Genomic DNA, 26,206 nt, shown 5'->3' with positions numbered 1-26,206 from the left:
TGAAAGTATATTTGATGCAGTATACATATAGGAGTAAAAACTCATGGCATAACAGTGTATTCACATTGAATACAAGTATATTTGATGCAGTATACATATAGAAGTAAAAACTCGTGGTATAACAGTGTATTCACATTGAATACAAGTATATTTGATGCAGTATACATATAGAAGTAAAAAATCATGGTATAACAGTGTTTTCACATTGAATACAAGTATATTTGATCCTGTTTACATATAGAAGTAGAAACTCATGGTATAAGAGTGTATTCACATTGAATACAAGAGTATTGGATGCTGTTTACATATAGAAGAAAAAACTCATGGTATAACAGTGTATTCACATTGAATACAAGTATATTTGATGCAGTAAACATATAGAAGTAAAAACTCATGGTATAACAGTGTATTCACATTGAATACAAGTATATTTGATGCTGTTTACATATAGAAGTAAAAACTCATGGTATAACAGTGTATTCACATTGAATACATGTATATTTGATGCAGCATACCTATAGAAGTAAAAACTCATGGTATAACAGTATATTCCATGCAGTTTACATATAGAACTAAAAACTCATGGTATAACAGTGTATTCACATTGAATACAAGTATATTCCATGCAGTTTACATAAAGAAGTAAAAACTCATGGAATAACAGTGTATTCACATTGAATACAAGTATATTCCATGCTGTTTACATATAGAAGTAAAAACTCATGGTATAACAGTGTATTCACATTGAATACATGTATATTTGATACAGTATACATATAGAAGTAAAAACTCATGGTATAACAGTGTATTCACATTGAATACAAGTATATTTGATGCTGTTTACATATAGAAGTAAAAACTCATGGTATAACAGTGTATTCACATTGAATACAAGTATATTTGATACTGTTTACATATAGAAGAAGAAACTCATGGTATAACAGTGTATTCACATTGAATACAAGTATATTTGATGCTGTTTACAAATAGAAGTAAAAACTCATGGTATAAAAGTGTATTCACATTGAATACAAGTATATTTGATACAGTATACATATAGAAGTAAAAACTCATGGTATAACAGTGTATTCACATTGAATACAGATATATTTGATGCAGTTTACATATAGAAGTAAAAACTCATGGTATAACAGTGTATTCACATTGAATACAAGTATATTCCATGCAGTTTACATAAAGAAGTAAAAACTCATGGAATAACAGTGTATTCACATTGAATACAAGTATATTTGATGCTGTTTACATATAGAAGTAAAAACTCATGGTATAACAGTGTATTCACATTGAATACAAGTATATTTGATTCTGTTAACATGTAGAAGTATAAACACATAATGTAACAGTGTTTTCACATTGAAAACAAGTATATTTGATCCTGTTCACATATAGAAGTAAAAACTCATGGTATCACAGTGCATTCACATTGAATACAAGTATATTTTATTCTGTTTACATATAGAAGTATAAACTCATAATATAACAGACTATTCACATTGAACACAAGTATATTTGATCCTATTTACATATAGAAGTAAAAACTCATGGTATCACAGTGTATTCACATTGAATACAAGTATATTTGATGCTGTTTACAAATAGAAGTAAAAACTCATGGTATAAAAGTGTATTCACATTGAATACAAGTATATTTGATACAGTATACATATAGAAGTAAAAACTCATGGTATAACAGTGTATTCACATTGAATACAAGTATATTTGATGCAGTTTACATATAGAAGTAAAAACTCATGGTATAACAGTGTATTCACATTAAATACAAGTATATTTGATGCAGTATACATATAGAAGTAAAAACTCATGGTATAACAGTGTATTCACATTGAATACAAGTATATTTGATGCTGTTTACATATAGAAGTAAAAACTCATGGTATAACAGTGTATTCACATTGAATACAAGTATATTTGATGCAGTATACATATAGAAGTAAAAACTCATGTTATAACAGTGTATTCACATTGAATACAAGTATATTTGATGCTGTTTACATATAGAAGTAAAAACTCATTGTATAACAGTGTATTCACATTGAATACAAGTATATTTGATTCTGTTTACATAAAGAAGTTAAAATCATGGTATAACAGTGTATTCACATTGAGTTCATGTATATTTGATCCTGTTTACATATAGATGAAGAAAGTCATGGTATAACAGTGTTTTCACATTGAATACAAGAATATTTGATGCAGTATACATATAGAAGTAAAAACTCATGGTATAACAGTGTATTCACATTGAATGAAAGTATATTTGATGCAGTATACATATAGGAGTAAAAACTCATGGCATATCAGTGTATTCACATTGAATACAAGTATATTTGATGCAGTATACATATAGAAGTAAAAACTCGTGGTATAACAGTGTATTCACATTGAATACAAGTATATTTGATGCAGTATACATATAGAAGTAAAAAATCATGGTATAACAGTGTTTTCACATTGAATACAAGTATATTTGATCCTGTTTACATATAGAAGTAGAAACTCATGGTATAAGAGTGTATTCACATTGAATACAAGAGTATTGGATGCTGTTTACATATAGAAGTAAAAACTCATGGTATAACAGTGTATTCACATTGAATACAAGTATATTTGATGCAGTAAACATATAGAAGTAAAAACTCATGGTATAACAGTGTATTCACATTGAATACAAGTATATTTGATGCTGTTTACATATAGAAGTAAAAACTCATGGTATAACAGTGTATTCACATTGAATACATGTACCCAGGTAGCACACAGACTCTGTTTCAGGTCTGTTACAGATCTGTTTTTGAGAGTCTGTAAATTGTTTGTAGTGTCCCACTTTTACAGACTGTCACACAGGTCTGTGACAGACCTGACTTACAAAATCTGTATAACAGGTTTGTTACAGACCTGACTTACAAAATCTGTATAACAGGTTTGTTACAGACCTGACTTACAAAATCTGTATAACAGGTTTGTTACATAACGCGTACCACAGTCTTTGTACTACCAACTGTTTACAGATCCGTCGTTTCAATAATACAAGTATACAACTCACGCGATTTAAAATTTGTATTCAACACGCATTTCATTTTATACACCACTTACACATCAGCAAACAATCGAAAGATCAAAACGTAAAACGTAAAAAGAATCGGCCAAGGATGAAGTTGAAAGGCCTTTGGTTGGATTGCTGAATATCAGCAAACTAATCTCTCGTCAGTTTCCACCAACGGATTCCGTCTATTGAGTAGGGGCGAGGGATTAACCTGAAACGAGAATGGAAGTGACTTTAGATTTTTAAAATATCATGGAAGTGTAACGACAGAAAGCAATACCTCTAAATAAGAGTGGGTCCATTCCAAGGATATGAGGATTGAATGTGTAGCAACCAAGGGGTCAACAAAAACCCTTTTTTGACCATGGTGTTGGCCTTTTATTTTTCTCGAAAGGACAATCTGATAGTTTTCAGTCAGTCTAATTGCAAATCTAAAGCAAAATCAAAATTAGAAATAAACCAAGAATAATGAAAACTATTGCAATAACCTACAGATCGCTTTCCATCAACACACATGATAGCTTGGATGATACACGAGTAGTGGCAACTTTGAGCATGGTTAACAAAAACCCTTTTTTAACCATGGTGTTGGCCTTTTATTTTTCTCGAAAGGACAAACTGATAGCTCTCAGTCAGTCTAAATGCAAATCTAAAGCAAAATCAAAATTAGAAATAAACCAAGAATAATGAAAACTATTATATAACCTACAGATCGCTTTCCATCAACACACATGTAGCACATGTTTTCATCATGATGTAACAATTACACAAAATACTTTAACTTTTAAAAACTTACAAGTGTGCTGAGAAGACATGAAAATTCCAATGAAAAGACATGACGACGAACTATCACTTGTCAACAACACGGCCGGCTGGCGGCTGCTGGTAGGCGCAAGAGAGAGTCCCCCTAGCGGGGGCTAATAGATTTTTCCCTTTCCATAAACAAACACACACACAGTTTCGCCACCCAATCCGCCGGAATAGCTTTCCATCAACACACACGCAAAATATTCACCATAATTCCCAAAATATTTCAGCTGGAACGCCTTCCATAAACACACACACACACACAAATTTCTCTTTCGACTCACACAAAATGTCACCAAAAGCTAATAAAAAAACGACCGGCAGCAGTTCCTTCTCGCAACTTCGCCAAAACGCGACTAATGGTAGCGTAGCTGCCTCAGCGTGGGTGCGGTGGCGCTGGTATAGACTAAACTCATCTTCAAAGACGTTGCCACATAAACACGATTTCTATGTATGTATAAAATTTTATTTCGTTTTATAAACGGCATGAAAAGCGTTTATAAAACAGCTTGAGCAACAAGAAATAAACAAAAAAATTCTTTATTGGAGATGCAGAAATATTGTATTTGAAAAAGTATTAAGTTAAATTAATAACACGAAATTTTAAATTTTCAATCCCGTTTAGCAATTAAATTTTTTTTCCTCGTATCCTTACTTCCATTCAGCCAATTGGAAATATGTTTTTTAAAAAATTCCTCATCCAACTCGGATTTCGGAAAGTTTTCCCTAACAGATATTTTTAATAATTCATTGCAAATAAAGGTAGAGCTAAACGCGAGTCTGTCACCGTCGCCGTCTTTAGTTTTTACTCCAAAATAAGTAAATTTCCTGGCTAATTCAAGAGAAACCACGGCTTTTAATATGTTAATTGTGAGTTTTTCTGCAGTCGAGCCTCCCTCAAGTTTCAGTGCATTTCTCTAGTTGGAAAAAAAAACTATTAAAATAAGTCCATTAAATACCCCTGTTAATTTTTACTTACTAAATACCCAATCGTAATGCTTTTATCAGCAATCGCATCATTGATTTCTCCAACAAATTCAGTCATTTCGTTAACTGAGTTTAGCGGTAGTTTTAAAAGCAATCTAGCAACGTGCTCCGATTCAGATGGTCCAGCATTGTTTGTGACGCCTGCTAGTTTACTTGTGATGGCTTCCATTTTTTGATCAAGCATTTTCAGATGCCTCATCATATTTTCTTGGCGCCGTAAAACCTCGTTCATTGTGGAGTGCATCTTCGGTAACATTTGGAATAGTTTTAAAAGAGAGTCTTGGTTGAATTCTATTCGGATTTTTTCATGTTGGGGAGCAGCTTCACTTTGATCGTCTTCATCATGCCCGAACTCCAGTCGAGATCTTCTTTCTATACACATAATGTATGTATTATTTTATAATTGTGTAAAAAGTTCATCTATTCTTACTGTTAATATTTGTTTTAGGTGTGCTAGAGAAATTGGATGCAGGTATGTCCCGATCATTCTCAGCAAAACCTGTTTGCTGATCCACATCACTAGCTTCTTCATCACCCGTTCCATCATCATCTTCTCTGTTGTACTTTTGAGGTAAGTATTCTTTGCTTGAATCCGATGAGCTGTCTCTGCTGTTGCTTAATTCTATTTGTTGAGCATTTGCATCATCATCACTCGGACAAGGTTGCTGAGGTTGTGATGGTGATGCATCAAACATATCTATCGTAATCAAATAAGTCATCTAACTCATACACAAATTTCAATTTAGATTTTACCCGGTGACAATGATGGTTTGGGATGATTAGATTTCGAGCCAGCTTTTGACACGGATTTGGCTGAAGAATTGTCTGCAGATTTGGCTGAAGAATTGACTGCGGCTTTGACGGTAGGATTTGATGTTTTTTTTACAACTTTTTTCGCCGATTTATTTAATGCTTGATCTTCTGCTGGTTTAGGTGTTCCATGATGGTAATTATTCGAAACACCTGGCAATGGAGAAACTGATCTTTTTCTGTGAAAAGTGGCCCTGCCACTTGGATTTGGTGGACGTTGACAGGCTTGAGCCTCACCAACGACGGGCCCGGAACTGCAATTTTCAAAATTAATGGGCCTTCCCCTTCCACGGCCGATCCCCACGTGATTGCCGGGCTGCGATCTTGTTTGCCGGGCATCTCTTTTCATAAGATCTGTTGGTGTAATGAATATTGATTCAATCATGATTGAATGTCTTTTTGTATAACAGCAATTTAAAATATTAACCTTTGTTATATACAGGTTTTTCGGGAGATGGATTGTTTGGAATATTCCTACGCTTTGGTTCAGATTCCGGTGAATACCTACTGGCTGGTTTCCTGCTGCGCTTTTCCACTTGGTTCCCACTCGGCATGTTGGAAGTATTGATTTATGGAACTAAAAATCAACTGAAGTCTGAAGAGCATATGATGGAAACTAAGGGGGTGTGAGTTGGGGGAGTAGTATGCAGTATGTAAGTAGGGTTGCCAGCTTAATTAATTATTCCTGCATCTTGTTTGCCGAGGGGCACTAATTCCGCTTTTTATAGTCGTTAGTGAATTCATTTTTATTTATTTGACATTGGCATGTTTTGCCCGACGAGTCTGACCAACACAAAGGTTTTTATTTATTGACGTGATTTTGAATGATGAATGTAGTTATGCTATGAAATATAGCATAACATAGTCTGACAAAATCTATGTTTTCAAGTGTGATCTCTTTAACTTGAATACATTTATTTAACTTTGATCACGTTGTCATTTTTTAACAGTTAGTCATCAACAAAGAAGTTGAGGAACATTTTAAAAATGTGGGCATATACTCATTTTGAAGCTCTGGGTCATTTCTATTTTCTTCCCTTGTCCTCTCAACAGTCATCACGGTCTTATCACGATCTTTAACAGTTACCACCGATCTTCTACTTCCATATCCGGAAACCGGAAGCTTTTCAACAAATTATAAATATTCTTTCGACCTTTAACAATGTTTCCATTTTGCCTTGACCAAGATTTGAACCTTCAACCTTTCGAGTGCTGAGCTTAACTCTTAACCATTAGCCTAACACTGACTTATATAAGATGTCATCTGGCTGCATGGTATTACACTGTAATATATGAGAAAACATTTAAGTCTGTTTGCTATTGGGAATCCAGAAATGTACCATACCGGGGATACAGACACAGATCAGATTATTACTGACATAGGTGTTACAAGGGAAATACAAACCCGTAACATACCTGGGCCACAAACCCATAACAGATAATCACTGAAGTATGTTTTACATAGAAAACACAGGCCTGTAACATACCTGAGATACAGACACAAAACAGATGATTTATGTCATATGTTTTACAAGGAAAAAACAGACCTGTACCATATCGGGGGTACCTACTGAGAACAGATGATTTCTGTCATATGTTTTACAAGGGAAATACAGACCCGTACCAGACATGTAGTACAGACACATAACAGAAATATATTTCACTCGGTAATACAGAGTAAAAACATGCATGTAACATACGTGTTAGACAGAAGAAAAATAGAATGTATTTTTACAGAGTAAAAACAGACAAGTGACAAACATGGGAAACAGAGCAAAATCAGAAACAATTTTCTCAAGTAAAAAACAGATCTGTAACAGGTCTGTAGTACAGTGAAAAACCAGAATTATGTATTACAGAAAGATTACAGATCTGTTCCAGATCAGTGAAACAAACTTTTACCAAATCCTGTAAAACAGAGCAATTCCAGACAAATTTCCTGTAAAACAGAGATGTAACAAGCCTGATACGGATCTGTTTCACAAGTATGTAAAACAGATCGGTTACAGGAGTCTGTAACAGCTCTGTGTGCTACCTGGGTATATTTGATGCAGTATACATATAGAAGTAAAAACTCATGGTATTACAGTTTATTCCATGCAGTATACATATAGAACTAAAAACTCATGGTATAACAGTGTATTCACATTGAATACAAGTATATTCCATGCAGTTTACATAAAGAAGTAAAAACTCATGGAATAACAGTGTATTCACATTGAATACAAGTATATTCCATGCTGTTTACATATAGAAGTAAAAACTCATGGTATAACAGTGTATTCACATTGAATACATGTATATTTGATACAGTATACATATAGAAGTAAAAACTCATGGTATAACAGTGTATTCACATTGAATACAAGTATATTTGATGCTGTTTACATATAGAAGTAAAAACTCATGGTATAACAGTGTATTCACATTGAATACAAGTATATTTGATACTGTTTACATATAGAAGAAGAAACTCATGGTATAACAGTGTATTCACATTGAATACAAGTATATTTGATGCTGTTTAAAAATAGAAGTAAAAACTCATGGTATAAAAGTGTATTCACATTGAATACAAGTATATTTGATACAGTATACATATAGAAGTAAAAACTCATGGTATAACAGTGTATTCACATTGAATACAAGTATATTTGATGCAGTTTACATATAGAAGTAAAAACTCATGGTATAACAGTGTATTCACATTGAATACAAGTATATTCCATGCAGTTTACATAAAGAAGTAAACCTCATGGAATAACAGTGTATTCACATTGAATACAAGTATATTTGATGCTGTTTACATATAGAAGTAAAAACTCATGGTATAACAGTGTATTCACATTGAATACAAGTATATTTGATTCTGTTAACATGTAGAAGTATAAACACATAATGTAACAGTGTTTTCACATTGAAAACAAGTATATTTGATCCTGTTCACATATAGAAGTAAAAACTCATGGTATCACAGTGCATTCACATTGAATACAAGTATATTTGATTCTGTTTACATGTAGAAGTATAAACTCATAATATAACAGAGTATTCACATTGAACACAAGTATATTTGATCCTATTTACATATAGAAGTAAAAACTCATGGTATCACAGTGTATTCACATTGAATAAAAGTATATTTGACCCTGTTTACATATAGAAACTAAAATTCATAGTATAACAGTGTATTCATGTTGAATACAAGTATATTTGATTCTGTTTACATGTATAAATATAAACTCAGAATATAACAGTGTATTCACATTGAATACAAGTATATTTGATCCTGTTTACATATAGAAGTAAAAACTCATAATATAACAGTGTATTCACATTGAATACAAGTATATTTGATCCAGGTTTACATATAGATGTAAAAACTCATGGTATAACATTGTATTAACATTAAATACATGTATATTTGATGCAGTATACATATAGAAGTAAAAACTCATGGTATAACAGTGTATTCACATTGAATGAAAGTATATTTGATGCATTAGACATATAGAAGTAAAAACTCATGGTATAACAGTGTATTCAGATTGAAAACAAGTATATTCCATGCAGTTTACATATAGAAGTAAAAACTCATGGTATAACAGTGTATTCACATTGAATACAAGTATATTTGATGCTGTTTACATATAGAAGTAAAAACTCATGGTATAACATTGTATTAAAATTGAATACATGTATATTTGATGCAGTATACATATAGAAGTAAAAACCCATGGTATAACAGTGTATTCACATTGAATACAAGTATATTTGATTCTGTTTACATAAAGAAGTAAAAACTCATAGTATAACAGTGTAATCACATTGAATACAAGTATATTTGATCCGGTTTACATATAGATGTAGAAAGACATATTATAACAGTGTATTCACATTGAATACAAGTATATTTGATGCATTATACATATAGAAGTAAAAACACATGGTATAACAGTGTATTCACATTAAATACAAGTATATTTGATGCAGTATACATATAGAAGTAAAAACTCATGGTATAACAGTGTATTCACATTGAATACAAGTATATTTGATGCCGTTTACATATAGAAGTAAAAACTCATGGTATAACAGTGTATTCACATTGAATACAAGTATATTTGATGCAGTATACATATAGAAGTAAAAACTCATGTTATAACAGTGTATTCACATTGAATACAAGTATATTTGATGCTGTTTACATATAGAAGTAAAAACTCATTGTATAACAGTGTATTCACATTGAATACAAGTATATTTGATTCTGTTTACATAAAGAAGTTAAAATCATGGTATAACAGTGTATTCACATTGAGTTCATGTATATTTGATCCTGTTTACATATAGATGAAGAAAGTCATGGTATAACAGTGTTTTCACATTGAATACAAGAATATTTGATGCAGTATACATATAGAAGTAAAAACTCATGGTATAACAGTATATTCCATGCAGTTTACATATAGAACTAAAAACTCATGGTATAACAGTGTATTCACATTGAATACAAGTATATTCCATGCAGTTTACATAAAGAAGTAAAAACTCATGGAATAACAGTGTATTCACATTGAATACAAGTATATTCCATGCTGTTTTTATATAGAAGTAAAAACTCATGGTATAACAGTGTATTCACATTGAATACATGTATATTTGATACAGTATACATATAGAAGTAAAAACTCATGGTATAACAGTGTATTCACATTGAATACAAGTATATTTGATGCTGTTTATATATAGAAGTAAAAACTCATGGTATAACAGTGTATTCACATTGAATACAAGTATATTTGATACTGTTTACATATAGAAGAAGAAACTCATGGTATAACAGTGTATTCACATTGAATACAAGTATATTTGATGCTTTTTAAAAAAAAAAGTAAAAACTCATGGTATAAAAGTGTATTCACATTGAATACAAGTATATTTGATACAGTATACATATAGAAGTAAAAACTCATGGTATAACAGTGTATTCACATTGAATACAAGTATATTTGATGCAGTTTACATATAGAAGTAAAAACTCATGGTATAACAGTGTATTCACATTGAATACAAGTATATTCCATGCAGTTTATATAAAGAAGTAAACCTCATGGAATAACAGTGTATTCACATTGAATACAAGTATATTTGATGCTGTTTACATATAGAAGTAAAAACTCATGGTATAACAGTGTATTCACATTGAATACAAGTATATTTGATTCTGTTAACATGTAGAAGTATAAACACATAGTGTAACAGTGTTTTCACATTGAAAACAAGTATATTTGATCCTGTTCACATATAGAAGTAAAAACTCATGGTATCACAGTGTATTCACATTGAATACAAGTATATTTGATTCTGTTTACATGTAGAAGTATAAACTCATAATATAACAGAGTATTCACATTGAACACAAGTATATTTGATCCTATTTACATATAGAAGTAAAAACTCATGGTATCACAGTGTATTCACATTGAATAAAAGTATATTTGACCCTGTTTACATATAGAAACTAAAATTCATAGTATAACAGTGTATTCATGTTGAATACAAGTATATTTGATTCTGTTTACATGTATAAATATAAACTCAGGGTATAACAGTGTATTCACATTGAATACAAGTATATTTGATCCTGTTTACATATAGAAGTAAAAACTCATAGTATAACAGTGTATTCACATTGAATACAAGTATATTTGATCCAGGTTTACATATAGATGTAAAAACTCATGGTATAACATTGTATTAACATTAAATACATGTATATTTGATGCAGTATACATATAGAAGTAAAAACTCATGGTATAACAGTGTATTCACATTGAATGAAAGTATATTTGATGCATTAGACATATAGAAGTAAAAACTCATGGTATAACAGTGTATTCAGATTGAAAACAAGTATATTCCATGCAGTTTACATATAGAAGTAAAAACTCATGGTATAACAGTGTATTCACATTGAATACAAGTATATTTGATGCTGTTTACATATAGAAGTAAAAACTCATGGTATAACATTGTATTAAAATTGAATACATGTATATTTGATGCAGTATACATATAGAAGTAAAAACCCATGGTATAACAGTGTATTCACATTGAATACAAGTATATTTGATTCTGTTTACATAAAGAAGTAAAAACTCATAGTATAACAGTGTAATCACATTGAATACAAGTATATTTGATCCGGTTTACATATAGATGTAGAAAGACATATTATAACAGTGTATTCACATTGAATACAAGTATATTTGATGCATTATACATATAGAAGTAAAAACACATGGTATAACAGTGTATTCACATTAAATACAAGTATATTTGATGCAGTATACATATAGAAGTAAAAACTCATGGTATAACAGTGTATTCACATTGAATACAAGTATATTTGATGCCGTTTACATATAGAAGTAAAAACTCATGGTATAACAGTGTATTCACATTGAATACAAGTATATTTGATGCAGTATACATATAGAAGTAAAAACTCATGTTATAACAGTGTATTCACATTGAATACAAGTATATTTGATGCTGTTTACATATAGAAGTAAAAACTCATTGTATAACAGTGTATTCACATTGAATACAAGTATATTTGATTCTGTTTACATAAAGAAGTTAAAATCATGGTATAACAGTGTATTCACATTGAGTTCATGTATATTTGATCCTGTTTACATATAGATGAAGAAAGTCATGGTATAACAGTGTTTTCACATTGAATACAAGAATATTTGATGCAGTATACATATAGAAGTAAAAACTCATGGTATAACAGTATATTCCATGCAGTTTACATATAGAACTAAAAACTCATGGTATAACAGTGTATTCACATTGAATACAAGTATATTCCATGCAGTTTACATAAAGAAGTAAAAACTCATGGAATAACAGTGTATTCACATTGAATACAAGTATATTCCATGCTGTTTACATATAGAAGTAAAAACTCATGGTATAACAGTGTATTCACATTGAATACATGTATATTTGATACAGTATACATATAGAAGTAAAAACTCATGGTATAACAGTGTATTCACATTGAATACAAGTATATTTGATGCTGTTTACATATAGAAGTAAAAGCTCATGGTATAACAGTGTATTCACATTGAATACAAGTATATTTGATGCAGTATACATATAGAAGTAAAAACTCATGGTATAACAGCGTTTTCACATTAAATACAAGTATATTTGATCCTGTTTACATATAGAAGTAGAAAATCATGGTATAACAGCGTATCCACATTGAATATAAGTATATTTGATGCTGTTTACATATAGAAGTAAAAACTCATGGTATAACAGTGTATTCACATTAAATGCAAGTATATTTGATGAAGTATACATATAGAAGTAAAAACTCATGGTATAACAGTGTATTCACATTGAAAACAAGTATATTTCATGCAGTTTACATATAGAAGTAAAAACTCATGGTATAACAGTGTATTCAGATTGAAAACAAGTATATTCCATGCAGTTTACATATAGAAGTAAAAACTCATGGTATAACAGTGTATTCACATTGAATACAAGTATATTTGATGCTGTTTACATATAGAAGTAAAAACTCATGGTATAACATTGTATTAAAATTGAATACATGTATATTTGATGCAGTATACATATAGAAGTAAAAACCCATGGTATAACAGTGTAATCACATTGAATACAAGTATATTTGATCCGGTTTACATATAGATGTAGAAAGACATATTATAACAGTGTATTCACATTGAATACAAGTATATTTGATGCATTATACATATAGAAATAAAAACACATGGTATAACAGTGTATTCACATTAAATACAAGTATATTTGATGCAGTATACATATAGAAGTAAAAACTCATGGTATAACAGTGTATTCACATTGAATACAAGTATATTTGATGCCGTTTACATATAGAAGTAAAAACTCATGGTATAACAGTGTATTCACATTGAATACAAGTATATTTGATGCAGTATACATATAGAAGTAAAAACTCATGTTATAACAGTGTATTCACATTGAATACAAGTATATTTGATGCTGTTTACATATAGAAGTAAAAACTCATTGTATAACAGTGTATTCACATTGAATACAAGTATATTTGATTCTGTTTACATAAAGAAGTTAAAATCAAATGGTATAACAGTGTATTCACATTGAGTTCATGTATATTTGATCCTGTTTACATATAGATGAAGAAAGTCATGGTATAACAGTGTTTTCACATTGAATACAAGAATATTTGATGCAGTATACATATAGAAGTAAAAACTCATGGTATAACAGTATATTCCATGCAGTTTACATATAGAACTAAAAACTCATGGTATAACAGTGTATTCACATTGAATACAAGTATATTCCATGCAGTTTACATAAAGTAAGAAAAACTCATGGAATAACAGTGTATTCACATTGAATACAAGTATATTCCATGCTGTTTACATATAGAAGTAAAAACTCATGGTATAACAGTGTATTCACATTGAATACATGTATATTTGATACAGTATACATATAGAAGTAAAAACTCATGCTATAACAGTGTATTCACATTGAATACAAGTATATTTGATGCTGTTTACATATAGAAGTAAAAGCTCATGGTATAACAGTGTATTCACATTGAATACAAGTATATTTGATCCTGTTTACATTTAGAAGAAGAAACTCATGGTATAACAGTGTATTCACATTGAATACAAGTATATTTGATGCTGTTTACATATAGAAGTAAAAACTCATGGTATAAAAGTGTATTCACATTGAATACAAGTATATTTGATACAGTATACATATAGAAGTAAAAACTCATGGTATAACAGTGTATTCACATTGAATACAAGTATATTTGATGCAGTTTACATATAGAAGTAAAAGCTCATGGTATAACAGTGTATTCACATTGAATACAAGTATATTCCATGCAGTTTACATAAAGAAGTAAAAACTCATGGAATAACAGTGTATTCACATTGAATACAAGTATATTTGATTCTGTTTACATGTACAAGTATAAACTCATAATATAACAGTGTATTTACATTGAATACACGTATATTTGAACCTGTTTACATATAGAAGTAAAAACTCATGGTATCACAGTGTATCCACATTAAATACAAGTACATTTGATTCTGTTTACATGTAGAAGTATAAACTCATAATATAACAGTGTATCTACTTTGAATACAAGTATATTTGATTCTTTTTACATGTAGAAGTATAAACTCATAATATAATAGGGTTTTCACATTGAATACAAGTATATTTGATCCTGTTTGCATATAGAAGTAAAAACTCATGGTATCACTGTGTATTCACATTGAATACAAGTATATTTGATCCTGTTTACATATAGAAGTTAAAACTCATGGTATCATAGTGTATTCACACTGTATACAGGAATATTTGATTCTGTTTACATGTAGAAGTATAAACTCATAATATAACATTGTTTTCACATTGAATACAAGTATATTTGATCCTGTTTACACATGGAAGAAAAAACTCATGGTATCACAGTGTATTCACATTGAATACAAGTATATTTGATTCTGTTTACATGTAGAAGTATAAGCTCATAATAAAACAGTGTATTCACATTGAATACAAGTATATTTGATTATGTTTAAATGTAGAAGTATAAACTCATAATATAACAGTGTATTCACATTGAATAAAAATATATTTGATCCTGTTTACATATAGAAGTAAAAACTCATAGTATCACAGTGTATTCACATTGAATACAAGTATATTTGATCCTATTTATATATAGAAGTTAAAACTCAAGTTATCACAGTGTATTGACATTCAATTCAAATATATTGGATTTTGTATACATGTAGAAGTATAAACTCATGGTATCACACTGTATTCACATTGAATACAAGTATATTTGATTCTGTTTACATGTAGAAGTATAAACTCATAATATAACGGTGTATTCACATTGAATACAACTATATTTGATTCGGTTTACATATAGAAATAAAACTCATAGTATCACGGTGTATTCACATTGAATACAAGTATATTTGATCCTGTTTACATATAGAAGTTAAAATTCATGGTATCACAGTGTTTTCACATTGAATACAAGTATATTTGATTCTGTTTACATGTAGAAGTATAAACTCATAATATAAAATTGTATTTCAATTGAATACAAGTATATTGGATTCTGTTTACATATAGAAGTAAAAACTCATGGTATCACAGTGTATTCACATTGAATACAAGTATATTTCCTCCTGTTTACATATAGAAGTAAAAACTCATGGTATCACAGTGTATTCATATTGAATACAAGTATACTTGAATCTGTTTACATTTAGAAGTATAAACTCATAATATAACGGTGTATTCACATTGAATAAAAGTATATTTGATTCTGTTTACATGTAGAAGTATAAACTCATGGTATTACAGTGTATTCACATTGAATACAAGTATATTTGATTCTGTTTACATGTAGAAGTATAAACTCATAATATAACGGTGTATTCACATTGAATACAAGTATATTTGATTCGGTATACATGTAGAAGTATAAACTCATAATATAACAGTGTATTCACATTGAATAAAAGTATATTAATTCCCGTTTACATATAGAAGTTAAAACTCATGGTATCACAGTGTATTCACATTAAATACAAGTATATTTGATTCTGTTTACATGAAGAAGTATAAACTCATAATATAAAAGTGTATTCACATTGAATACAAGTATATTTGATCTTGTTTACATATAGAAATAAAAACTCATGGTATCACAGTGTATTCAAATTGAATACAAGTATATTTGATCCTGTTTACATATAGAAGTAAAAACTCATGGTATCACAGTGTATTCAAATTGAATACAAGTATATTTGATTCTGTTTACATGTAGAAGGATAAACTCATAATATAACAGTGTATTCACATTGAATAGAAGTATATTTGATTCTGTTTACATGTAGAAGTATAAACTCATAATATAACAGTGTATTCACATTGAATACAAGTATATTTGATGCTGTTTACATATAGAAGTAAAAACTCATGGTATAACATTGTATTAACATTAAATACATGTATATTTGATGCAGTATACATATAGAAGTAAAAACTCATGGTATAACAGTGTATTCACATTGAATACAAGTATATTTGATGCTGTTTACATATAGAAGTAAAAACTCATTGTATAACAGTGTATTCACATTGAATACAAGTATATTTGATCCTGTTTACATATAGATGTAGAAAGACATGGTATAACAGTGTATTCACATGGAATACAAGTATATTTGATGCTGTCTACATATAGAAGTAAAAACTCATGGTATAACAGTGTATTCACATTGAATACATGTATATTCCATGCAGTTGACATATAGAAGTAAAAACTCATGGTATAACAGTGTATTTACATTGAATACAAGTATATTCCATGCAGTTTACATATAGAAGTAAAAACTCATGGTATAACAGTGTATTCACATTGAATACAAGTATATTTGATAATGTTTACATATAGAAGAAGAAACTCATGGTATAACAGTGTATTCACATTGAATACAAGTATATTTGATGCTGTTTACATATAGAAGTAAAAAACTCATGGTATAACAGTGTATTCACATTAAATACAAGTATATTTGATGCAGTATACATATAGAAGTAAAAATTCATGGTATAACAGTGTATTCACATTGAATACAAGTATATTTGATGCAAGTTACATATCGAAGTAAAAACTCATGGTATAACAGTGTATTCATATTGAATGCAAGTATATTCCATGCAGTTAACAGATAGAAGTAAAAACTCATCGTATAACAGTGTATTCACATTGAATACAAGTATATTTGATGCTGTTTACACATAGAAGTAAAAACTCATCGTATAACAGTGTATTCACATTGAATACAAGTATATTTGATGCAGTTTACATATAGAAGTAAAAACTCATGGTATAACAGTGTATTCACATTGAATACAAGTATATTTGATGCTGTTTACATATAGAAATAAAAACTCATGGTATAACAGTGTATTCACATTGAATACATGTATATTTGATGCAGTATACATATAGAAAGAAAAACTCATGGTATAACAGTGTATTCACATTGAATACAAGTATATTTGATGCTGTTTACATATAGAAGTAAAAACTCATGGTATAACAGTGTATTCACATTGAATACAAGTATATTTGATACTGTTTATATATAGAAGAAGAAACTTCTTGTATAACAGTGTATTCACATTGAATACAAGTATATTTGTTGCTGTTTACATATAGAAGTAAAAAACTCATGGTATAACAGTGTATTCACATTAAATACAAGTATATTTGATGCAGTATACATATAGAAGTAAAAACTCATGGTATAACAGTGTATTCACATTGAATACAAGTATATTTGATGCAAGTTACATATGGAAGTAAAAACTCATGGTATAACAGTGTATTCACATTGAATGCAAGTATATTCCATGCAGTTTACAGATAGAAGTAAAAACTCATCGTATAACAGTGTATTCACATTGAATACAAGTATATTTGATGCTGTTTACATATAGAAGTAAAAACTAATCGTATAACAGTGTATTAACATTGAATACAAGTATATTTGATGCTGTTTACATATAGAAGTAAAAACTCATGGTATAACAGTGTATTCACATTGAATACAAGTATATTTGATGCAAGTTACATATCGAAGTAAAAACTCATGGTATAACAGTGTATTCACATTGAATGCAAGTATATTCCATGCAGTTTACATATAGAAGTAAAAACTCATCGTATAACAGTGTATTCACATTGAATACAAGTATATTTGATGCTGTTTACATATAGAAGTAAAAACTAATCGTATAACAGTGTATTAACATTGAATACAAGTATATTTGATGCTGTTTACATATAGAAGTAAAAACTCATGGTAAAACAGTGTATTCACATTGAATACAAGTATATTTGATGCAGTATACATACGGAAGTAAAAACTTATGGTATAACAGTGTATTCACATTGAATACAAGTATATTTGATACTGTTTACATATAGACTAAGAAACTTATGGTATAACAGTGTATTCACATTGAATACAAGTATATTTGATGCTGTTTACATATAGAAGTAGAAAACTCATGGTATAACAGTATATTCACATTAAATACAAGTATATTTGATGCAGTATACATATAGAAGTAAAAACTCATGGTATAACAGTGTATTCACATTGAATACAAGTATATTTGATGCAGTATACATATAGAAGTAAAAACTCATGGTATAACAGTGTATTCACATTGAATACAAGTATAATTGATGCAAGTTACATATCGAAGTAAAAACTCATGGTATAACAGTGTTTTCACATTGAATACAAGTATATTTGATCCTGTTTACATATAGAAGTAGAAACTCATGGTATAACAGTGTATTCACATTGAATATAAGTATATTTGATGCTGTTTACATATAGAAGTAAAAACTCATGGTATAACAGGGTATTCACATTGAATACAAGTATATTTGAAGCAGTATACATATAGAAGTAAAAACTCATGGTATAACAGTGTTTCACATTGAATACAACTATATTTGATGCAAGTTACATATAGAAGTAAAAACTCTTGGTATAACAGTGTATTCACATTGAAAACAAGTATATTCCATGCAGTTTACATATAGAAGTAAAAACTCATGGTATAACAGTGTATTCACATTGAATGCAAGTATATTCCAAGCAGTTTACATATAGAAGTAAAAACTCATGGTATAACAGTGTATTCACATTGAATACAAGTATATTTGATGCTGTTTACATATAGAAGTAAAAACTCATGGTATAACAGTGTATTCACATTGAATACAAGTATATTTGATGCTGTTTACATATAGAAGTAAAAACTCATCGTATAACAATGTATTCACATTGAATACAAGTATATTTGATGCTGTTTACATATAGAAGTAAAAACTCATGGTATAACAGTGTATTCACATTGAATACAAGTATATTTGATACTGTTCACATATAGAAAAAGAAACTCATGGTATAACAGTGTATTCACATTGAATACAAGTATATTTGATGCAGTATACATATAGAAGTAAAAACTCATGGTATAACAGTGTATTCACATTGAATACAAGTATATTTGATGCAGTATACATATAGAAGTAAAAACTCGTGGTATAACAGTGTATTCACATTGAATACAAGTATATTTGATGCAGTATACATATAGAAGTAAAAACTCATGGTATAACAGTGTATTCACATTGAATACAAGTATATTTGATGCAGTATACATATAGAAGTAAAAACTCATGGTATAACAGTGTATTCACATTGAATACAAGTATATTTGATGCAGTATACATATAGAAGTAAAAACTCATGGTATAACAGTGTATTCACATTGAACACAAGTGTATTTGATGCTGTTTACATATAGAAGTAAAAACTCATGGTATAACAGTGTATTCACATTGAATACAAAAATATTTGATACTGTTTACATATAGAAGAAGAAACTCATGGTATAACAGTGTATTCACATTGAATACAAGTATATTTCATGCAGTATACATATAAAAGTAAAAACTGGTGGTATAACAGTGTATTCACATTGAATACAAGTAAATTTGATGATGTTTACATATAGAAGTAAAAACTCATAGTATAACATTGTATTCACATTGAATACAAGTATATTTGATGCAGTATACATATAGAAGTAAAAACTCATGGTATAACAGTGTATTCACATTGAATCGAGTATATTTGATGCAGTTTACATATTGAAGTAAAAACTCATGGTATAACAGTGTATTCACATTGAATACAAGTATATTTGATGCAGTATACATATAGAAGTAAAAACTCATGGTATAACAGTGTATTCACATTGAATACAAGTATATTTGATGCAGTATACATATTGTTGCAATCTGCTCAGCCGACGAGCGGATTCGACTAATCAGATTGTTTAAATTACACGAATAAATAAGTAAACGACAAATGAATTAGGGTTCTTACACGAATATATTAAGCACAAGAAACACAATGCACGCGAAGGAGCCAAGTGTTGGCCAAAGCTCTCTCTTAAACTTGCTTACGACAGTAAGACTTACGGAGACACACTTGTCTCGACTGCTACGCCAGGTCTAACCGTCCTACTCGTGCGCCGGCCGGCTTACGTGACAGTCACGCCAACTGACGGTCACAAGGGACAATCACAAGGGCCCTCAGGGCACCCAAACAATACAGCAAGGGACTCATAGGTGGAGTAAGGAGACAGACGGGGCCGTCTGCAACATTCGGCCCTTCCTGACTCGATTTGACACAAATATTCAAATAGGACAACAAAACTATTTACAAAAGACACACACGCAATTTGTCAAATCGAAACAAACAAATAAATAGTCAATACGAGATTGGGGACCTTAAGTCTAACCTTTCCATTCCCCTACTTCTATCTCACCCAAAAAAATAAATAAATAAATACAAAAAAAAAAAAAAAAACTAAACTTATGGAGATGGATGGGGGTGGGAATAGACGGGCAAAAGCTATTAAGCTAACAAACAAAAAACAAAAACAAAAAAAACAAAAAAAAACAACAACAAAAAAAAAAAATTATGGCAAAGCCAAGAAAACAAATACGAAATGCTTCAGGGTTATTTTACAAAATTTTTCAACCAACTAGGGGGTACTATTGTCCTTCCAGCTCTCGTTTTCGTTGGAGGGGGAGGAGCCACGACTTCATTCGGCGGATCGATTGGTGAAATGGCGAGTGATGGTGCCACCACATTATCTTCCTCATCCGCTTGCTGGTCCAAGCTTTCATCTGGATCGTCCGGCTCGTCTGGCCAATCGTCCCACTCAGGATCCTCTCTTGGATGGAACTTGCGGATTTGGACGACGTGAGCGTTAAAACGACGAAACCTCTTCTTTTTCCGCCGTGCGGGCAGGTCTTCAACCAGATATGTAGTAGGGCAAACCTTTTTAACGACTTGAAAAGGACCAACGTACTTTGGTAACAGCTTCTTAGTTTTGTTTTTCTTCTTCAACTTCCTACGAACAAGCACCAACTCTCCTGGGAAGAGATCCTTCACTACTCTGCGTCGAAGATCCACCAGGCGCTTCACTTTCTCCTGTTTTTTTACTATGTTCATTCGGGCCGCGTCTCTAAGCTTCTCAACTCGAGACAGGAAGACGTTGAAAGACTCTGGTCGTTCTTTTGGCCACGGAAACTCGTTCTCTAGGGCAGTGAAGGGCAGGCGGCCATACACCAGTTGGAACGGTGATATCTCGGTTGTACTTTGCCTTGCCGTATTGATGGCGAAGATTGCTGCTGGCAAATGGCGATCCCAGTCGTCATGGTCCGTGTTAACGTAGGCAGCTAATGCGAGCGTCATCGTTCTGTTGACTCGCTCAACAAGTCCAGATGTTTGTGGATGCTCTGCGGTTGCAAAAACGTGCTGGGTCTTCCATTCGTTGACTTTCTTTTCCATCAGATGAGAGGAAAAGGCAGTGCCTTGATCACTGATTATCCGAGTCGTTCCACCATGGCGAAAGTTGATTTGGTCTCTCACAAAGTCTGCAACCAATGCTGTCGACGTGTCGGCTACTGCCGCTGCTTCTACATATTTCGTTAAATAATCGATGGCCACTATAATATGCTTCTTGCCTTCTGACGTTGACTTAAATGGCCCGAGATGATCCATACCGACGGTGTGAAACGGACGATCTGGCGGTGGAATGGGTTGGAGTTGACCAGCGGGTAATCCGGGGATACATTTATGAAATTGACAATAATTACAAGACATAACATATTTACGGACGCTTGACCGAAACTTCGGCCACCAATAACGTTCAGACACTCTTGCAATTGTTTTGTCTATTCCCGTATGGCTAGAGGAGGGGTCATCATGCGAAAACTCTATTATCTTTCTCCTTAAAATTGACGGAACACAAAGCAAAAATTTACGCCCCTGGGAGGGATTTCTCCTATACAAAATTTTCCCATGAATTTTAAACTGTTCTGCAATTTTACCCGGTACTTTTGAATTAAGACAGGTTATAATGGGACGCAATTGGCTATCCAGTTGTTGTTGGAATGCCAATTCTGTATTATTCATGCCCACAGGCCATCTACTGTCAAGTACACAAACTACATGACCGATCGCGGAGCCACTGGTTCCAATACAGGATTCATCAGGGTTACGCGATAGGGCATCAGCCACCAAATTATTTACTCCTTTAATGTGGCGAATTTCAAAATCGTACTCTTGAAGAGCTAAAATCCATCTGGCGAATTTGCCAGTAACCTCTTTCTTAGACCATAGCCAGCGAACAGCTGAGCTATCTGTACAGACAGAAAATCGTCTACCATACACATACGAACGTAATTTTTTTAATGCCCAAACAATTGCTAAACATTCTAGCTCATTAGCATGATACTTACTTTCCGCATCGGTAAGTTTCCGGCTGATAAACGCGACTGGACGTGGTCCATCTCCAGCATCTTGCATTAAAACGGCCCCAAGGCCCACCAGACTGGCGTCTGTTTGTATAACTACATCGATGTTTTGGTCGAAGTGTGCCAGTACAGGAGACGACACCAAACGGCCAACTAACTCAGCTTTTGCAAACTCTTGGGCTTCTGTCCAGCACCATACGGAATTCTTTTTCAAAAGGCTGTGCAGCGGATGTGCTACTGTAGCAAAATCTGGAACAAAACGACGATAGAAGGACGCAAGTCCTAGAAAGGCTCTCAACGTTTTAACGTTATTAATTTTAAAGTTAACTAGAGCTCTAATTTTTCCCCGGTCTGGCTGGATTCCGTACTCATCAATGGTGTGACCTAAATGAAAAATTCTGTTCGTCGCAAAAATACATTTAGAAACGTTTAAGGTTAATCCAGCTTCCTCCAAAGCCATTAGGACACACTCAAGTCTTTTCTGATGCTCGTCGAACGTTCTTCCAAAAACTAACACATCGTCTAAATAAACGAGACACATTTGCCACTTAAGGCGAGCTAACACTCGATCCATCAACCGTTGAAATGTGGACGGTGCATTATTCAGTCCAAACGGCAAACGAAGAAACTCATACAATCCATCTGGAGTGACAAACGCTGTTTTACACGTATCAGCGGAGGCAACAGGTACCTGCCAATAGCCACTCATCAGGTCTAAACTGGAAAAATATTTAGCACCAGCAAGACGATCAAAAACGTCATCCAATCGGGGTAAAGGGTAAACATCTCTTTTTGTCACTGCGTTTAAACGTCTAAAGTCAATACAGAACCTAAAGTCACCTGATTTTTTTTTAACCAGTACTACCGGTGCTGCCCAGGGACTAAATGATGGACGGATGATACCTTGTTTCAGCATATCGGTGACTTTTTCAATTATGATCCTTCGCTCCACAGCTGATACGCGATACGGGACGCAACTAATTGGTTGAGTGTCGCCAGTGTCAATGGAATGCTCCGCCATGTTTGTAAATCCCAGTTCGCCATCTGCTGAGGGAAAACACCGTAGGTGTTTGCTCAAGAGCTCGAAAACGGCACTCCTCTCTTCTTCCGACAAGTTTTCGCCTACGCGAGCGTCCATCAAGATCTTCAGCTTCTCATCGGGTTGAACAGCATTGTTAACCAAGGAGCAAACAGGATTTTCTGGCTGTTCTTCTTGCCCGACGACTACCATGTTGTGATCGAAATCAGCATCTACATACGCTATAAAACCTTTACGACGTAACACAAGAGATGACATTTTCATATTTAATACGGGGATTTTAAGTTTTCCCGCTGACACTTTTACCACACAGGATGGAATAACCCATTCCATACCAGGACGAGCACACATATTTGGCCTGACGATAACATTACCAGTGAATTCTTTAGGAATTTTAGCTTTTACAAAAAAAAGAGACTCTGCTGGTATAACAGCTGATTCCACAACTTTAACTTCTGTGCCCATCACACGAGGGCACCTTTTTGTTTTATTCTCTACCTCCAAAGAATCAATCAGCTCGTCAGACACAAAAAAAATGTTCTCATCGTCCTCTTTAATACAAATATTTTGTTCTTCAATGCCAGCAAAACGAACTTTCTTAACTTTTGGTCTGTTTGAATCATGAGATTTTAAAACAATTTTACCATCTTCTACAATCAAGTTTGATTTACTTTTCAAAATCCAATCTACCCCAAGAATCAATGCAAATGGACAATTTTTAAGTACAGCTACTTCATTTAACTCAACCACCTTATTTTCACATTTTACTTTTAAAGAGCAAAATGAATCAACAATGACTTTTTTATCATCCACCCCAGTTAGATTTACAAAAGGTTTCTTACGATTAGGATCCAAAACATTCCCTACTACACTAAGTCTTATAGCAGACAAACTAGCGCCTGAATCAACCAGGCCAGTCACTTCACCAATATTTTCTATGAATACCTTAACCAGTGGAAGCTGGGGACGACAAGGAAGGTGTGCATAACCGGTTAGCATAGGCCTTGCTCCTAACTTCCGGTCGGTCCTTTTCCCGACTTTGCTGGGCAGTGACGGGAGATGTGGCCAACCACCCCGCAATTGTAGCATTTCCGTTTGCTAGGGTCGACCCATCCTCCTCCGCTACGATCACCTCCGCTTCTTCCACCACGATCACCTCCGCCTCTTCCACCACGATCACCTCCGCCTCCTCCACCACCGGTACCACGACTCCCTATTGTCATCTTGTTGAACTGTGCAGTCAGTTGATGAACCAGCTGGTTGCCAAATGCTGTTAGAGTGGCGTTTAAATCAGGAGCGCTAGATGGCGCCATTGGTGGGGTTGCTGTCGGAGCCGCTGGTGGAACCACTGGTGGAGCCCAAGGTGGCACCACTGGTCCATGTGCTGGTGGAGGTACCAAGCGAGACGCAACGCCAAGAGTCTCTAGTTCCCTTATCCTCTGAATAAACTCCGTGACGTTGGCTGGACGGTTCGCTGTCATGGCGGCCACATGTTGCCAACTTGCGAGGCCATCTATCAAAAATGCAACCATCTTCTCCTCATTAAGTGGGATAGGGGCAACACGCAATACCTTATGCTTGTCCAAAGCGTACTCTATACCCGATTCGCCGTTTTTCTGCCGCCTATCTTCCACTAGATGGAGCCATTCACTCACGTGCAATCGAGGTAAAAAATTCGCCGTGAATGCCAGCGACCAATTATTCCAAGTTGCGTGGGTGTGGCCTATGTGGATGTGCCAATCCAACGCTGTTTTTAGCAGACGCCTTGCTGCTACTTGAATGCGCTGCGCATCTGTCCAGCCCTCGGCCACGGCTACCCTATCAACGAAATCAATAAAATCTTGCGGAAAATCCATCAGCTTACCTTCAAAGCATGGAATGGAGTCGACAGCCGCATTTGCTATACGTGGAATGGGTAAAACTGGAGCTTGGGGAAGAT

General features: G+C 32.6%; 2 protein-coding genes and 2 long non-coding RNA genes across 7 annotated transcripts; 2 read left to right on the top strand and 2 right to left on the bottom strand.

Annotated features, from left to right (window-relative positions):
- The first annotated feature begins 2,792 nt into the window (after nt 1–2,792).
- Nucleotides 2,793–3,089, top strand: LOC123467126. Its single transcript, XR_006641611.1, has 2 exons — nt 2,793–2,962; nt 3,001–3,089. It is a non-coding gene; the product is annotated as an uncharacterized LOC123467126 (long non-coding RNA).
- A 31-nt stretch (nt 3,090–3,120) lies between these two features.
- Nucleotides 3,121–4,092, bottom strand: LOC123467124. Of its 3 annotated transcripts, none has more exons than XM_045167166.1 (4): nt 3,791–3,867; nt 3,578–3,734; nt 3,366–3,516; nt 3,121–3,296 (listed from the first exon to the last, which is right to left on the bottom strand). In XM_045167166.1, the coding sequence occupies exons 2-4, from the start codon at nt 3,667–3,669 to the stop codon at nt 3,228–3,230; spliced, it is 312 nt and encodes a 103-aa protein (XP_045023101.1). In that variant the 5' UTR covers nt 3,670–3,734; nt 3,791–3,867; the 3' UTR covers nt 3,121–3,227. The 3 variants fall into 3 exon arrangements, with proteins under 3 accessions (XP_045023101.1, XP_045023100.1, XP_045023099.1); XM_045167165.1 differs by having other exon boundaries at nt 3,122–3,296; nt 3,795–3,886; XM_045167164.1 differs by lacking the exon at nt 3,791–3,867 and adding an exon at nt 3,882–4,092 and having other exon boundaries at nt 3,123–3,296.
- A 764-nt stretch (nt 4,093–4,856) lies between these two features.
- LOC116935448 lies at nt 4,857–6,271 on the bottom strand. The gene is made up of 4 exons (XM_045167167.1): nt 6,117–6,271; nt 5,633–6,043; nt 5,310–5,576; nt 4,857–5,251 (listed from the first exon to the last, which is right to left on the bottom strand). Exons 1-4 carry the CDS (start codon nt 6,241–6,243, stop codon nt 4,857–4,859), a joined length of 1,200 nt encoding a protein of 399 aa, XP_045023102.1. The 5' UTR covers nt 6,244–6,271.
- LOC123467125 lies at nt 4,988–6,997 on the top strand. 2 transcript variants are annotated; one of them, XR_006641609.1, is made up of 6 exons: nt 4,988–5,128; nt 5,201–5,264; nt 5,328–5,450; nt 5,626–5,742; nt 5,813–6,051; nt 6,132–6,997. It is a non-coding gene; the product is annotated as an uncharacterized LOC123467125 (long non-coding RNA). The 2 variants fall into 2 exon arrangements; XR_006641610.1 differs by having other exon boundaries at nt 5,328–5,558.
- Nucleotides 6,998–26,206: the final 19,209 nt, after the last annotated feature.

The sequence above is a fragment of the Daphnia magna genome, unplaced genomic scaffold (assembly GCF_020631705.1).
Source record: "Daphnia magna isolate NIES unplaced genomic scaffold, ASM2063170v1.1 Dm_contigs146, whole genome shotgun sequence".
NCBI lineage: Eukaryota > Metazoa > Arthropoda > Branchiopoda > Diplostraca > Daphniidae > Daphnia > Daphnia magna.
Note: the sequence above shows the minus strand (reverse complement) of the source record. Positions and strands in the feature narration are given on the sequence as shown.